The following is a 17246-nucleotide window of genomic DNA, read 5'->3' on the forward strand; positions in this document are numbered from 1 at the left end:
TGTTTTTGGCCTTCCCCAGCCTGATACTACCAGCCTGCGGCCGCCCCGGTGCCTGCCCGTCACTACAGATGGTCGGGTACTGGTCCGTACCCGGCTCTTCCGAGTACCCCTGGTGATGGTGGGTACCAGGGTAATAATGGGGGTTAATGTTGGCCTCTGCACCTGCTAACATTAAGCCCCGCCTTAGTAATGGAGGTTGTCAATCAGCCAGCGGCCATTACCAAGGCGGTGATAATAAAGTTTAAAAAGATACAAGCACATAGAAAAAATATTTTATTGAAAGAAAAAAACACAACCCTCATTAACCATTTTATTGAGAATAAAAAAAACGCCATCATTGAAGTCCTCGAATCCGAAGTCCAACAACCGAACCTGTAAAAAAACACAAACGCACAAAAATAATCAGCAACACATAAAGAAGCAAAATTATTATTCTTACCTTTCCTGGGTTCAGCGCTGGAGCCGCAATGTCAGCAGGCTGGGCCCTATATCTAATCCTATCATGTGTGATACTGTCTGCTGGGCCCTGTATCTAATCATATCATGTGTGATACTGTGTGCTGAGCCCTATATCTAATCCTATCATGTGTGATACTGCCTTCTGAGCCACTGTATCTAATCCTATCATGTGTGATACTGCCTTCTGAGCCACTGTATCTAATCCGATCATGTGTGATACTGTTTGCTGAGCCACTGTATCTAATCCAATCATGTGTGATACTGTCTGCTGAGCACTATATCTAATCCTATCATGTGTGATACTGTCTGCTGAGCCCTATATCTAATCCTATCATGTGTGATACTGTCTGCTGAGCCACTGTATCTAATCCTATCATGTGTGATACTGTCTGCTCAGCCACTGTATCTAATCCTATCATGTGTGATACTGTCTGGTGGGCACTATATCTAATCCCATCATGTGTGATACTGTCTGCTGAGCCACTGTATCTAATCCTATCATGTGTGATACTCTCTGCTGAGCCACTGTATCTAATCCTATCATGTGTGATACTGTCTGCTGGGCCCTATATCTAATCCAATCGTGTGATACTGTCTGTTGAGCCGCTGTATCTAATCCTATCATGTGTGATACTGTCTGCTGAGCCACTGTATCTAATCCTATCATGTGTGATACTGTCTGCTGAGTCATTGTATCTAATCCTATCATGTGTGATACTGTCTGCTCAGCCACTGTATCTAATCCTATCATGTGTGATACTGTCTGCTCAGCCACTGTATCTAATCCTATCATGTGTGATACTGTCTGCTCAGCCACTGTATCTAATCCTATCATGTGTGATACTGTCTGCTGAGCCAATGTATCTAATCCTATCCATAGTTTATAGGGTCGTAGTGCTATAGATATGCTATGCTGTCTCCTATACACACATTTTTTTTGGGGCGGACACATATGTATTGGGGCTATTTCCCCTGACATTGTAAGCCCTGAGGGTATGTTCACACGGCAGCGTACGTTACGGCTGAAATTACGGTGCTGTTTTCAGGAGAAAACAACACCGTAATTTCAGCCGTAATGGCATGTGCAGGTGTCTTTCGCTGCGTCCATTACGGACGTAATTGGAGCTGTTTTTCCATGGAGTCCATGGAAAACAGCTCCATTTACGTCTGAAGAAATGACAGGCACTTCTTTGACGCGGGCGTAAAAAAAATGACCGTCGGCACAGAACATCGTAAGACCCATTCAAATGAATGGGCAGATGTTTGCCAACGCTTTTGAGCCGCATTTTCGGACGTAATTCAATGCTAAAACGCCCGAATTACGTCCGTAAATAGGGTGTGTGAACCCAGCCTTAGTGACGCCCCCGGCTGCTAGTGCTGCATTGTTGGATCACTTAGGAGACCCAGCGATGCAGCTGAAAGCTGCGGACCGTCGGCCATGAGGAGTTTGCGGGGGGGGCCCAATAAGAACTTTTGCATCGGGGCCCATGAGCCTTTAGCTACGCCCCTGAGTTCACAAGACCTCTGAAGTTGTCCTGTGGTGTCTGGCACAAGACATAAGCAACAGATGCTTTAAATATTGCAAGTAATGAAGCAAAGCCTCCATGGATCGGACTTGTTTATCCAGCACATCCCACAGATGCTCAATCGGATTGAGATGTAGGGAATTTGGAGGCCAAGTCGACAACTTTGTCTAGTTCAACTCTTTGTCATGTTCCTCAAACCATTCCTGAACTACTTTTTTTGCAGTGTTGGCAATGTGCATTATCCTAATGGAAGAGGCTACTGCCATTAGGTAATACTATTGCCATGAAAGGGTTGTACTAGGTCTGCTTTAGTTAGGTGGTACGTGTCAAAGTAACATCCACATGAATGCCAGGACCCTGGGTTTCCCAGCAGAGCATTGCCCAGAGCATCACATTACCTCCACTGGCTTGCCTTCTTCCCATAGTGCATCCTGATGCCATCTCTTCCCCAGGTATACGACGCAAACGCATCCGGTCATCCATATGATGGAAGAAAACATGATTCATCAGACTAGGCCACCTTCTTTCATAGATCCATGGTCCAGTTCTAATGCTCATGTGCCCATTTTAGGCACTTTCGGACAGGGGTTATCCTGGGCACTCTGACGGTTCTGCAGCTATACAGCAAGTTGCAATGCACTGTGTCTTCTGACACTTTTCTATCATAGCCAGCATTAATTTTTTTCAGCAATTTGTGCTGCAGTAGCTCTTCTGTGGGATCGGACCAGACTAGCCTTTATTCACCACGCGCATCAATGAGCCTTGGGCATAGTCGCTGGTTCACCGTTTGTACTTTCTCCTTACACTTGCCTATTTTTCCCACTTCCATCACATCATCCTCAAGAACTGACTATTCACTTGTTGCTTAAAGAGACTCTGTCACCACATTATAAGTGCCCTATCTCCTACATAAGGAGATGGGCGCTGTAATGTAGGTGACAGTAATGCTTTTTATTTTAAAAAACGATCTTTTTTCACAACGTTAGGAGCGATTTTGGTTTATGCTAATGAGCTTTCTTAATGCCCAAGTGGGCGTACTTTTACTTTCGACCGCACTCTTTTACAGCTCGTCCCGCAAAAAAAGAGCCCTCATACCACTACGTCTATGAAAAAATAAAATAAGTTAAGGCTCCAATAAGTCAGGAAAGAAAAATATCCAGTTGTGCCGGCCCGAGGGGAACATTTCTTCTGTTTCAAAAGGCGATGTATCAAGGCACTAAAATTAGGGAACCAGGAAGGGGAGGGCCCAAACATATCTGCTGGAAGCGACGGTGCCCGTATTATACCAGGACAACACTTTCCCAGCAAAATTCCCCAAACTGCAAAGGTGCGGAGTGTGGACCAAAAGGGGGATAAGTAAGGACATTTATCAGTGCAACACCGGTCTGTGCAGAAAGGATCGATCACAGCGAAATACACATCTATGGATTATTTTTTTTATTTTTTTACCTTATTATTATACCACCTGACTATGCCCCTGATGTACTCTGCCGAGCTCACATATGCCCCACATTATAAACGGAAACAACAGTGATACTCCAAACAAAACTATTACCGAGCAAATTCCACGCTCCAAAAGCCAAATGGCACTCCCACCCGTCTGAGCCCTACAGCATGCCCAAACAGCTGTTTACGTCCACATATATAGCATCGCCATACTCGGGAGAACCCTTTTAACAATTTTTGAGGTGTGTGTCCCCAGTGGCATAAGCTGGGCACGACATATTTGACAATGAATTGGCATATCTAGGGAAAAATTTTAATTTGTACCTTCCGCAGCGCAATCATTTATGGAAAAGACACGTGGGGTGAAAATGCTCACTACACCCCTTAATAAATGCCTTGAGGGGTGCAGTTTCCAAAATGGGGTCACTTCTCTGGGGTTTCTTTTATTTCACATCAAAGCCTCTGCAATTGTTAACCAATACTTTATATGTCACCAAATTAGGCCTCAATTTTACATGGTACTCTTTCACTCCTGAGCCCTGTCGAATGTCCAGGCAAAAGATTAGGGCCACACATAGGGTGTTTCTAAAACCGCGAAACACAGCATAATAATTGAGAGCTGTCTTGTTATGGTGGCACAAGCCGGGCACCACATATTGGCATATCTATGGAAAAAATCCAATTTTCACTCTCCCACATCGTTTGCACACGAATTTCTGCAAAACGCCTGTGGGGTTAACATGCTCACTACACACCTAGGTGAATACCTTGAGGGTGTTGTTTCCAAAATGGGGTCACTTCTGGGGGGGATCCACTGTTTTGGTTCCACAGGGACTTTGCAAATGCGACATAGCGACCAGAAATCAAATGCAGCAAAATCTGTACACCAAAAGCAAATGGCGCTCCTTCCCTTCTGAGCCCTGACGTGTGCTCAAACAGCAGTTTATGACCACATGTGGGGTATTGCCGTACTCCAGATAAGTTGCTTTACAAATGTTGTGGTCCTTTTTTTCCTTTATTTGTTGAGAAAATTAAAAATTTGGAGCTAAAGCTACGTCTTATTGAAGAAAAAGGATTTTTTTTATTTTCACTGCCCAATTCTAATAAAATCTATGAAACACCTGTGGGGTCAAAATGCTCACTACACCCCTAGATGGATTCCTCAAGGGGTGTAGTTTTCTCAATGGAGTAACCTTTTTGGTGTTTTCACTGTTTTGTCCCCTCAGGGGCTTTGTAAATGTGACATGGCCTCCGCAAACCATTCCTGCTAAATTTGAACTCCAAAAGCCAAATGGCGCTCTTTTCCTTTTAAGCCCTGCCGTGTGTCCAAACAGCCATTTATTACCACATGTGGGGTATTGTTTTACTCGGGAGAAATTGCTTTACAAATGTTGCGGTGCTTTTTCTCCTTTAGTCCTTGTGGAAATTAGAAAAAATTAGCTAAACCTACATTTTCTTTGAAAGAATGTAGATTTTAATTTTCACAGTCTACTTCCAATAATTTCTGCAAAAAACCTGCGGGATCAAAATGCTCACTATACCCCTAGATAATTTCCTCAAGGGGTGTAGTTTCCCAAATGGGGTCACTTTTGGGGGGGGTTACCACTGTTTTGGCACCGAAAGAGCCCTGCAAACCTGACATGGAGCCTAAAATATTTTCTAATAAAAAGGAGGCCCAAAATCCACTAGGTGCTCCTTTGCTTCGGAGGCCGGTGCTTCAGTCCATTACCGCACTAGGAGCACATGTGGGATATTTCTAAAAACTGCAAAATCTGGGCAATAAATAATGAGTTGCATTTCTCTGGTAAAAACTTCTGTGTTACAGAAAAAATAGATTAAAAATGAATTTCTGCAAAAAAAAAAATGAAATTTGACCATTTCACCTCTACGTTGATTTATTCCTGTGAAACGTTTAAAGGGTTAAGAAACTTTCTAAATGCTGTTTTGAATACTTTGAGGGGTGAAGATTTTAACATGGGGTGACTTTTTGGCGGTTTCTAATATATAAGGCCCTAAAAGCCGCTTTCTCAACTGAACTGGCCCCTGTAGAAATAGTATTTTGAAATTTTCTTGAAAATGTGAGAAATTGCTGCTAAAGTTCTAAGCCTTGTGACGTCATAGAAAAATAAAAGGATGTTCAAAAAACTATGCCAATCTAAAGTAGACATATGGGGGATGTTAATTAGCAACAATTTTGTGTGGTATGACTGCCTGTCTTACAAGCAGATACATTTACATTTAGAAAAATGCTAATTTTTGCAATTTTTCACAACATTTTGGTATTTTTCACTGATAAATATTGAATTTATCGACCAAGTTTTTCCACTATCATAAAGTCCAATGTCTCACGAGAAAACAATCTCAGAATCGCTTTGATAGGTAAAAGCATTCCGGAGTTATTACCACATAAATTGAAATATGTCAGATTTGAAAAAATGGGTCTGGTCCTGAAGGCCAAAATGAGCTCGGTCCTGAAAGGGTTAAAATGTTATTGTTTATGCAGACTTTGTTGTGCACCTATGGGAATGGAATTACACATCATTATACAGTTGGGCATTAGGGACTGGTTACTGTATTCCCTAATACAACATGCATCACTAGGAAACAGGGAATAGGCATTGTACATGCAGTGCTACAAGACAAGAAATGTGACTGAGCACTATTCAATGAAAAGTTTATCAACTGCTCTCTAAAGTTGGGTAGAGATAAGACAAACTCAGAAAACGTAATCCGCCATGGCTTTGCCAATAGGCAAATTTCCTATTACAGAACTGTGTATGAAAAGATATAGAAGACGAAATATGGATCCGCCAGTGAAGCACATTTTCAGAGTACGATATCTCCAAACTGTAATGTTGGGAGTACAGCAAGAAGGGGAGACTCAGTTCTGTCTAAGCGTTTTTATCAATAGCTACCATACCTCCAAAGAATGAGTGCAGTACAATTGAAGGGGGCACTTATGCTTATTCCTGTCATAACAAGTGCATTTTGTTGTTTCAGGGTCTGTGTGTTGTACACAATTTTAAAGGAACAGGTGGTGCGCCATCTAAGCCGAAGCTTGAAGATACACGAGGAATGCCACTTATGGCTTTTCCTAGAGTTGAGAGCCCTCTGGAGACCTTAAGTGCACAGGTATTATTAAATTGATATGTTTTGTTTTATTAATAAACCCCTTCCTGCCCTGTGACGTACTATTATGTCCAGGGCCAGCCCCAGGTTTATGAAGGCCCTTGGGGCGACACAGACTTAGTAGGCCCCTTTGCGGGTGAACTCACGGCGGCAGTAAAATGGCAGAAAACTTCACTTTGTGTCCCAATATAGACTTTAGGCCAGTTTATGCCCCCATATAGAAGTTAGGCTCCCAGTTTGTATCCCCATAAAATTAGTGCTCTCTGTAGATAGTGTCACACAGCCCCCCTCCCAGGTAGTGCCACACTGCCCCCCCTCCCAGGTAGTGCCACACTGCCCCCCCTCCCAGGTAGTGCCACACAGCCCCTCTTCCTGGTAGTGCCACACAACCCCTCCCTGGTAGTGCCACACAGCCCCCCTCACTGTAGGTAGGAGTGGAATCCCTAGCCAGAGCATTGCCTACCCTATGGCTTGGCATTTCTCTTCAGTAGAAGCCCCTGACGTCACTGTCCATATATGGAATGTGTTGTCAGGGGCAACCCCAGAGCCATAGTCCCGGGCAGAGCGCTGCAAACACTCTGCCCGGGACTCCTGCTCTGCTCCTGACATCACTGTCCATATACGGACAGTGAAGTCCGAAGCAGAGGTGAAGTCCCGGGCAGTGCGCTAGTAAAGGCTCTGCTCAGGTACTCCGCCTTTGGGGAAGCCCTTGACATCACTGTCCATATATGGATAGTGTTGTCAGGGGCAATACGAGAGCCAAAGTGCCAGGCAGTGCACTACTAGAACTCTGCCTGGGACACTGCTCTGCTTCTGACATCACTCTCCATATACGGACAGTGATGTCAGGGGCTTCCCCAGAGACGGAGTCCCGGGGCAGAGCCACTTCTAGCTCTCTGCTGGGGACTCCTTCTCTAAAAGTAAAAAAAGACTTTCAAGTAAAAAACAAACAAAAAAAAACACTTTTCTCCCACAAAGTTCTTCATTGTTGCAAAAACAAAACAAAAAAACAACTATACATTATTGGTATCACCTTATTCGTAACTACCCAAACTATAAAATAAACATTATTAATACCATAGGGTAAACGCCGTGAAAAAATAGGAATAAAAAGTGATCATAAAGTCGTCCCGCAAAAAGTAAGCTATCAACGGAAAAATAAAAATGTTATGGGTCTTTGAATGCAGCAGCACAAAATCAAATTATTTTGTAAAAGAAAAACATTTATTGTACAAAAGTAGAAAACCCCCCCCCCAAAAAACAATATAAATTTGGTATCACCAATGGCTTTCCATGGCAGCCGGGGGCCTAACAAAAGCCCCCAGGTCTGCCTTTAGCAACTGCCCGTTAGACCATGTCAGGAGTATGGCCAAAGTGCAGTTGCACACGACCGAGTGCCACTCGGGCCTTTTTTCACGGCATCCGTATGGCACCCGATGGTTTTCACGGATCCATTCCCTTTAACGGGTGAATTGGGTCCGTGAAAACTGACCCAATTCTCTGATCTGTGGAAAGATAGGACATGTCCTATGTTTCCACGGATCACTGATGGGTTCCGGCCGGCGCACACTGTCGGGTGCATGAGGCATAATAGTTTTACACTGAGAGGCAATATTGCTTTGCTATGCTAAGTATACCAAAGTATTATATATGCGATCAGAAGATCGCACAGTGAAGTCCCCTAGTGGGACTAGAAAAAAAAAAGTTAAACAGTTAAATAAAGTTTATGTAAAAATAAAATAAAAACTTTTTTTCATAAAAATATATTTTATTTAGTAAAAGAGTAAACAAAAATAACACATACACATATATGGTATCACTGCAATCGTGACGACTCAAACAACGAAGTTAACACATTGATTAAACCACCGGGTAAACAGCGTCCAAAAGAAAACGCAAAAAGCAAAGGCAAAATTACTCTTTTTTTCTATTCCCCTACTAAAAATAAAACTTAAAGAGGCTCTGTCACCAGATTTTGCAACCCCTATCTGCTATTGCAGCAGATAGGCGCTGCAATGTAGATTACAGTAACGTTTTTATTTTTAAAAAACGAGCATTTTTGGCCAAGTTATGACCATTTTCGTATTTATGCAAATGAGGCTTGCAAAAGTACAACTGGGCGTGTTGAAAAGTAAAAGTACAACTGGGCGTGTATTATGTGTGTTACATCTGGGCGTGTTTACTACTTTTAATAGCTGGGCGTTCTGAAGAGAAGTATCATCCACTTCTCTTCACAACGCCCAGCTTCTGGCAGTGCAGATCTGTGACGTCACTCACAGGTCCTGCATCGTGTCGGCACCAGAGGCTACAGTTGATTCTGCAGCAGCATCAGCGTTTGCAGGTAAGTAGCTACGACTTACCTGCAAACACCGATGCTGCTGCAGAATCATCTGTAGCCTCTGGTGCCGACACGATGCAGGACCTGTGAGTGACGTCACAGATCTGCACTGCCAGAAGCTGGGCGTTGTGAAGAGAAGTGGATGATACTTCTCTTCAGAACGCCCAGCTATTAAAAGTAGTAAACACGCCCCGATGTACGCACATAATACACGCCCAGTTGTACTTTTACTTTTCAACACGCCCAGTTGTACTTTTGCAAGCCTCATTTGCATAAATACGAAAATGGTCATAACTTGGCCAAAAATGCTCGTTTTTTAAAAATAAAAACGTTACTGTAATCTACATTGCAGCGCCTATCTGCTGCAATAGCAGATAGGGGTTGCAAAATCTGGTGACAGAGCCTCTTTAATCAATAAGTCCCATGTACCCCAAAATAGTACCAATGAAAACTACACCTTGTCCCGCAAAAAACATATGGATACATCAACGGAAAAATAAAAAAAGTTACGGCTTTTGGAATGTGGTGATGCAAAAACAAGTCATGTTTATTAACACCTTCCCGCCGCAGCCCTTTTTCAGATTTTCATTTTCGTTTTTTCCTCCCCACCTTCCAAAAGCCATAACTTCTTTATTTTTCCGTCGATATAGTCCTATGAGGGCCTTATTTTTGCAGGACAAGTTTTAGTTTTTTGTAGCACCATTTATTTTGCCATGTAATGTACTAGGAAATGGGAAAAAAATATTTGTGGGGTAGAAAATGAAAAAAAACTGCGATTCCTCCATGTTTTTTTGCGCGCCGTTTTTATGGAATTCTCTATGCAATTAAAACAACATATTAACTTTATTCTGTGGGTCAATACGATTACGGCGATACAAAATATATATAGTTTTTTCTATATTTTACTACTTTTACAAGTAAAAACCTAAGTGTGAAAAAGAAAATTTATTTTGTGTCGCCAAATTCTGAGAGCCATAACTTTTTATTTTTCCGTCGGTTAAGTGGTATGAGGGCTTATTTTTTGCAGGATAAGCTGTAGTTTTTAATAATACTATTTTGGTGTAAATGTGAAGTTTTGATCACTTTTTATTTTCTTTGTTGTGGGAGATTAGGTGACCAAAAAATAGAGATTCTGGTGTTTACATTTTTTTTTTACGCCATTCACCGTGCGGTTTAAATAATGATATATTGTAATAGTTCAGACTTTTACGGATGCGGCGATACCAATTGTGTTTATTTATTTATTTTTTACTATGCTCTAGGGCAGGGGTCTCAAGCACGCGGCCCGCGGGCCGCATGCGGCCCCTGGGGCTGTCATCTGCGGCCCGCGGGACACAGAGCCGCTAGTATCGGCTCTGCTCCGAGACTCTGGAATTCCCTGACATCGCTGTCCACATATGAACAGCGATGTCTGGGGCTTCCCCAGAGCCGGAGTCCCGAGCAGAGCGCTGGTGTCAGCTCTGCTCCGGGACTCTGTGGAATTCCCTGACATTGCTGCCCATATATGGACAGTGCATCAGGGTCTTGCCCAGAGCGGAGCAGAGCGCTGGTGTCGGCTCTGCTCCTGGACTCTGTGGAATTCCCTGACATCGCTGTCCACATATGAACAGCGATGTCTGGGGCTTCCCCAGAGCCGGAGTCCCGAGCAGAGCGCTGGTGTCGGCTCTGCTCCGGGACTCTGTGGTATTCCCTGACATCGCTATCCACATATGAACAGCGATGTCTGGGGCTTCCCCAGAGCCGGAGTTCCAAGCAGAGCGCTGGTGTCAGCTCTGCTCCGGGACTCTGTGGAATTCCCTGACATCGCTGCCCATATATGGACAGTGTGTCAGGGTCTTGCCCAGAGCGGAGCAGAGCGCTGGTGTCGGCTCTGCTCCTGGACTCTGTGGAATTCCCTGACATCGCTGTCCACATATGAACAGCGATGTCTGGGGCTTCCCCAGAGCCGGAGTCCCGAGCAGAGCGCTGGTGTCGGCTCTGCTACGGGACTCTGTGGAATTCCCTGACATCGCTGTCCACATATGAACAGCGATGTCTGGGGCTTCCCCAGAGCCGGACTCCCGAGCAGAGCGCTGGTGTCGGCTCTGCTCCGGGACTCTGTGGAATTCCCTGACATCGCTGCCCATATATGGACAGTGTGTCAGGGTCTTCCCCAGAGCGGAGTCCCGGGCAGAGCGCTATTATCGGCTCTGCTCCGGGACTCTGGGGAAGCCTCTGACATCGCTGTCCATACATCGACAATGATGTCAGGGGCTTCCCCAGAGCAGGAGTCCCAGTGATGTCAGGAGCACAGCTGGAGTCCCAGGAAGAGCCTACTATTGCTCTGCCTGGGACTCCAGCTCTGGGCAAGCCCCTGACATCACTGGGGCAGCCTCTACAGAGGGCACTGGGGCAGCCTCTACAGAGGGCACTGTGGCAGCCTCTACAGAGGGCACTGTGGCAGCCTCTACAGAGGGCACTGTGGCAGCCTCTACAGAGGGCACTGTGGCAGCCTCTACAGAGGGCACTGTGGCGTTATCTACAAGTGGGTGTGTGGCAGTATCTGAAGAGGACACTGGCATTATCTAGGGGTGTGTTGCATTATCTACAGAGGGCACTGTGGCCTTATCTACAGAGGGCACTGTGGCCTTATCTACAGAGTGCACTGTGGCCTTATCTACAGAGGGCACTGTGACCTTATCTACAGAGGGCACTGTGGCCTTATCTACAGAGGGCACTGTGGCCTTATCTACAGAGGGCACTGTGGCCTTATCTACAGAGGGCACTGTGGCCTTATCTACAGAGGGCACTGTGGCCTTATCTACAGAGGGCACTGTGGCCTTATCTACAGAGGGCACTGTGGCCTTATCTAGGGGTGTGTTGCATTATCCACAGAGGGCACTGCGGCAGCATCCACAGAGGGCACTGCGGCAGCATCCACAGAGGGCACTGCGGCTGCATCCACAGAGGGCACTGCGGCAGCATCCACAGAGGGCACTGCGGCACTATCTAAAAAGGGGCTGCCCAATCTTGACATGTGTGCTAACTGAGCCGCCGGACTGCATTTAGCGACACTTAAACTGGAAAGCTGGATTGTTGAAATAAGCACGTGGAGAAATATCTCAAATTTTAAACCTAGCGCTATTATTATAGTAATGTAGTATTATTATTATAGTAATGTAGTGTTATTATTATTATAGTAATAAAGTGTTATAGTAGTTCAAATAACTAATTGATTAACAATAATTTTGTATTGTATCAAATTTGAAAGTAATGCGGCCCGTCAACTTCCCATTTTTTCTATATGCGGCCCACTTACCCGGCCGAGTTTGAGCTCTAGGGGGAAAAGGGGGGATTTTTGAACTTTTAATTTTTACAATTTTTTTTACATAAAAAAAAACTTTATTTAACAAATTTTTACTTTTATTTATTAGTCCAAACTAGGGGACTTCAACCAGCGATCGTTAGATTGCTTGCAAGATATACTGCAATACTAATGTATTGCAGTATATCGTGACTCTGCCGGAGGCAGGGCTTAATAGGTGCACAAGGATTCATTAGGCCCCCAGGCAGCCATAGCAACCATCGCCCCACCCCCCGAGATTGCGTTGCGGGGGGGCGCGTTGAGCTTTTAGAGGGGGTTGCCCCCCTCTTTCTAACGATTTAAATGCTGCGGTCGCTATTGACCGCAGCATTTAACGAGTTAAACCAGAGGGATCGCGCTCGAGCGCAATGCCTCTCGTTACTCTGAAGTATCGGCTGTAACAAGCAGCTAACACCGGCATCGTATGGAGCGGGTTCACTCCGTGAGCTCATTCCATACTTCCCCTACCCGACTTTGGCGTATGGATACGCCAAATGTCGGGAAGGGGTTAAAAAGGGTTTTTGTTGTGCAAACATAGGAAAACATATAAAACCTTTACATATTTGGTTTCCCTGTAATTGAGCCGATCCATAGAATAAAGGTAACATGTTATTTATGCCACATAGTGAACGGCGTAAATTTCTAACATGAAAATCAATGCTGGAATAGCTGCTTATTTTCAATTCCCTCCTAAAATAAAGTTAATAAAAGTTAATTGAAAAATACAACTCGTCCTGCAAAAAACAAGTTATTATACGGCTATGTCAACGGAAAAATTATTTAAGGTCAAGTAGTTTTTCACTATTAACCCCACATCGTTATTTGCTAGACCCCACAGGTGGACCCCATAGATGCAGCGGAGATGAGGACACTTTAGGGCCTTATACAGTGAAAGAAATAAGTATTTGATCCCTTGCTGATTTTGTATGTTTGCCCACTGTCATGAACAGTCTAGAATTTTTAGGCTAGGTTAATTTTACCAGTGAGAGATAGATTATATTTAAAAAAAAAACTGAAAATCACATAGTCAAAATTATATATATTTATTTGCATTGTGCACAGAGAAATAAGTATTTGATCCCCTACCAACCATTAAGAGTTCAGCCTCCTCCAGACCAGTTACACGCTCCAAATCAACTTGGTTCCTGCATTACAGACAGCTGTCTTAAATGGTCACCTGTATAAAAGACTTCTGTCCACAGACTCAATTAATCAGCCTGACTCTAACCTCTACAACATGGGCAAGACCAAAGAGCTTTCTAAGGATGTCAGGGACAAGATCATAGACCTGCACAAGGCTAGAATGGAGCTTCAGCCATGATTAAGGACGCTCGCAGCGTCTGAAACGCGTAGGCTTTCAACCATCATCACAATTTTTCCTTACACTAACAGGATGTCACGCTGTGTACCCAGATCCTGATTTTTAACCAGCCAAATTATTGGCCCATTAAACTTGGAAATTCCTTTCCATTTTATCTTATGCTTCGTGCTGGATCCAACCCTGCTTCTCCTAGTTCTTTCTAAGGATGTCAGGGAAAAGATCATAGACCTGCACAAGGCTGGAATGGGCTACAAAACCATAAGTAAGACGCTGGGTGAGAAGGAGACAACTGTTGGTGCAATAGTAAGAAAATGGAAGACATACAAAATGACTGTCAATCGACATCGATCTGGGGCTCCATGCAAAATCTCACCTCGTGGGGTATCCTTGATCCTGAGGAAGGTGAGAGCTCAGCCGAAAACTACACGGGTGGAACTTGTTAATGATCTCAAGGCAGCTGGGACCACAGTCACCAAGAAAACCATTGGTAACACATTACGCCGTAATGGATTAAAATCCTGCAGTGCCCGCAAGGTCTCCCTGCTCAATAAGGCACATGTACAGGCCCATCTGTAGTTTGCAAATGAACATCTGGATGATTCTGAGAGTGATTGGGAGAAGGTGCTGTGGTCAGATGAGACTAAAATTGAGCTCTTTGGCATTAACTCAACTCGCCGTGTTTGGAGGAAGAGAAATGCTGCCTATGACCCAAAGAACACCGTCCCCACTGTCAAGCATGGAGGTGGAAACATTATGTTTTGGGGGTGTTTCTCCACTAAGGGCACAGGACTACTTCACCGCATCAATGGGAGAATGGATGGAGCCATGTACCGTCAAAACCTGAGTGACAATCTCCTTCCCTCCACCAGGGCATTAAAAATGGCTCGTGGCTGGGTCTTCCAGCACGACAATGACCCGAAACATACAGCCAAGGCAACAAAGGAGTGGCTCAAAAAGAAGCACATTAAGGTCATGGAGTGGTCTAGCCAGTCTCCAGACCTTAATCCCATCGAAAACTTATGGAGGGAGCTGAAGATCCGAGTTGCCAAGCGACAGCCTCGAAATCTTAATGATTTACAGATGATCTGCAAAGAGGAGTGGGCCAAAATTCCATCTAACATGTGTGCAAACCTCATCATCAACTACAAAAAACGTCTGACTGCTGTGCTTGCCAACAAGGGTTTTGCCACCAAGTATTAAGTCTTGTTTGCCAAAGGGATCAAATACTTATTTCTCTGTGCACAATGCAAATAAATATATATAATTTTGACAATGTGATTTTCAGTTTTTTTTTTTTATATAATCTATCTCTCACTGGTAAAATTAACCTAGCCTAAAAATTCTAGACTGTTCATGTCTTTGACAGTGGGCAAACTTACAAAATCAGCAAGGGATCAAATACTTATTTCCTTCACTGTAGGTCTAGTGAAGTTGTCAAAGATTAGGCAATACTGGAGTGCAGTATTTTGTATAATACCTTAAGAACCTGGCCTGTGCATAAAATAATGGTTCAAAGTGTACCGCACCAATCCATGGATTATTTATTTTAGTATTCATTCACCCCATTATTACATCATCCTATTATGACCTGTTGCACTCCGCCCAGCTTACATATACCCTGATGTACTCCGCACAGATTACATATACCCTGATGTACTCCGCACTTATTACATATACCCGGATGTACTCCTCACAGTTTACATATACCCTTATGTACTCCACCCAGCTTACATATACTCTGATGCACTCCTCCCAGCTTACATATAACCGGATATACTCCTCACAGCTTATATATATCCTGATGTACTCTGCCCAGTTTACATATACCCTGATGTACTCCGCCCAGCTTACATATACCCTGATGCACTCCTCCTAGCTTACATATACCCTGATGTACTCCACACAGCTTACATATACCCTGATGTACTCTGCCCAGTTTACATATATCCAGATGTACTCCACCTAGCTTACATATGCCCCTACATTATAAGTTGAAATACCAGTAAAACCCCTAAGCAAAATCTGCGCTTCAAAAGCAAAATGGCGCTCCTTCTGGGCCTGGCAGTGTGCCCAAATGGCAATTTATGTCCACATATGGGGTATAACTGTACTATGGAGAATCCGCTTAACAATATATGGGGTGTTTCTCCAGTGGTACAAGCTGGACACAACATATTGGGCACTGAAATGGCATCTTTGGAAAAATGGCAATTTTCAATCTGCAACATCTATTGTGTACTAATTTTTGAAAAACACTTGTGGGGTCAAAATGCTCACTACACTTCTAGATAAATTCCTTGAGGGATCTAGTTTCCAAAATGGGGTTTTCATTGTACTGCTACCTTAACTCAATGCAACATGGTGTCAAAAAACGAATCTTGTAATATCTCCACTCCAAATACCAAATGGCGCTCCCTTTAGATCCTTGCTGTGTGTCCAAATAGCAGTTTACGACCACATTTGGGGTATTGCCTTAGTCGGGAGAAAATCCTTTACAAACGTTGTGAGAATGTAAAATTATTATTATTATTCGAAAAAAAATGTTTATTTTTTTTATTTTCGCATCCCAATTCTAATAAATTCAGCAAAAATCTGTGGTGTCAAAATGCTCACTACACCCCTAGATTAATTCCTCAAGGGATGTAGTTTACCAAATAGATCACATTTCAGTTTTTTTTTACTGTTCTGGTTCTTCAGGGGCATTGTAAATGCAACATGGCGCCGAGGAATCAATCCAGCAAAATCTGCGCTCCAACTGCCAAATGGCGCTCCTTCCCTTCTGAGTCCTGCTGTGTATCCAAACAGCAGTATATGACCACATATGGGGTATTTCCCTACTCTGAAGAAGTTGCTTTACAACTGTTGGGATGCTTTTACTCCTTTATTTGTTGAGTTAATTTTACATTTTGCACTACATCTACGTCTTATTGGAAAAAAAAAATTTTTTTAATTTTCACTGTCAATTTCTAATAAAATATATGAGACACCTGTGGGGTCAAAATGCTCACTACACCCCTAGATGAATTCCTCAAGGGGTGTAGTTTGCCAAGTGGAGTCACTTTTGGGTAGTTTCCGCTGTACTGGTACCTTAGGGGCTTTGTAAAAGCGACATGGTGCAGAAAAAAACATCCAGCAAAATCTGCTCTCTAAAAGCCAAATGGCGCTCTTTCCCTTCTGAGCCCTGATGTGTATTCATACAGTAGTTTATTACCACATATGGGGTATTTCCGTACTCAGGAGAAGTTGCTTTATAAATGTTGCAGTGCTTTTTCTCCTTTATTTGATGTGAAAATGAAACATTTTGAGCTAAAGCTATGTCTTAGTGGAAAAAAAAATTATTTGTCATTTTCACTGCCCAATTCTAATAAAATCTATGGAACACCTGTGGGGTCAAAATGCCCACTACACCCCTTGATGAATTCCCTGTGGGGTGTAGTTTCCAAAATTGGTCTTTTTTGAGGAGTTTCCTTTGTTTTGGTAAAACCTTCTGTGTTACAGAAAAACTGGATTAAAATTGAATTTCTGCAAAAAAAAAAATGAAATTTGTAAATTTCACCTTCAATTCCTGTGAAACGCCTAAAGGGTTAAGAAAATTTCTAAATGCTGTTTTGAATACTATGAGGGGTGCAGTTTTTAAAATGGGGTGATTTATAGGGGTTTCCCAAAATATAGGCCTCTCAAAGC

General features: G+C 43.4%; 1 protein-coding gene across 1 annotated transcript in view; it reads left to right on the top strand.

Moving 5' to 3' along the window:
- PLPPR1 (phospholipid phosphatase related 1) overlaps nucleotides 1-17246 on the top strand; it is a 209643-nt gene that overhangs the window by 175881 nt on the left and 16516 nt on the right. The window contains exon 7 of the mRNA XM_075825645.1: nucleotides 6432-6563. Coding sequence (XP_075681760.1) covers nucleotides 6432-6563 — 132 coding nt within the window. The remainder of the gene's footprint in view (nucleotides 1-6431; nucleotides 6564-17246) is intronic.

Source organism: Rhinoderma darwinii, chromosome 1, assembly GCF_050947455.1.
Source record: "Rhinoderma darwinii isolate aRhiDar2 chromosome 1, aRhiDar2.hap1, whole genome shotgun sequence".
NCBI lineage: Eukaryota > Metazoa > Chordata > Amphibia > Anura > Rhinodermatidae > Rhinoderma > Rhinoderma darwinii.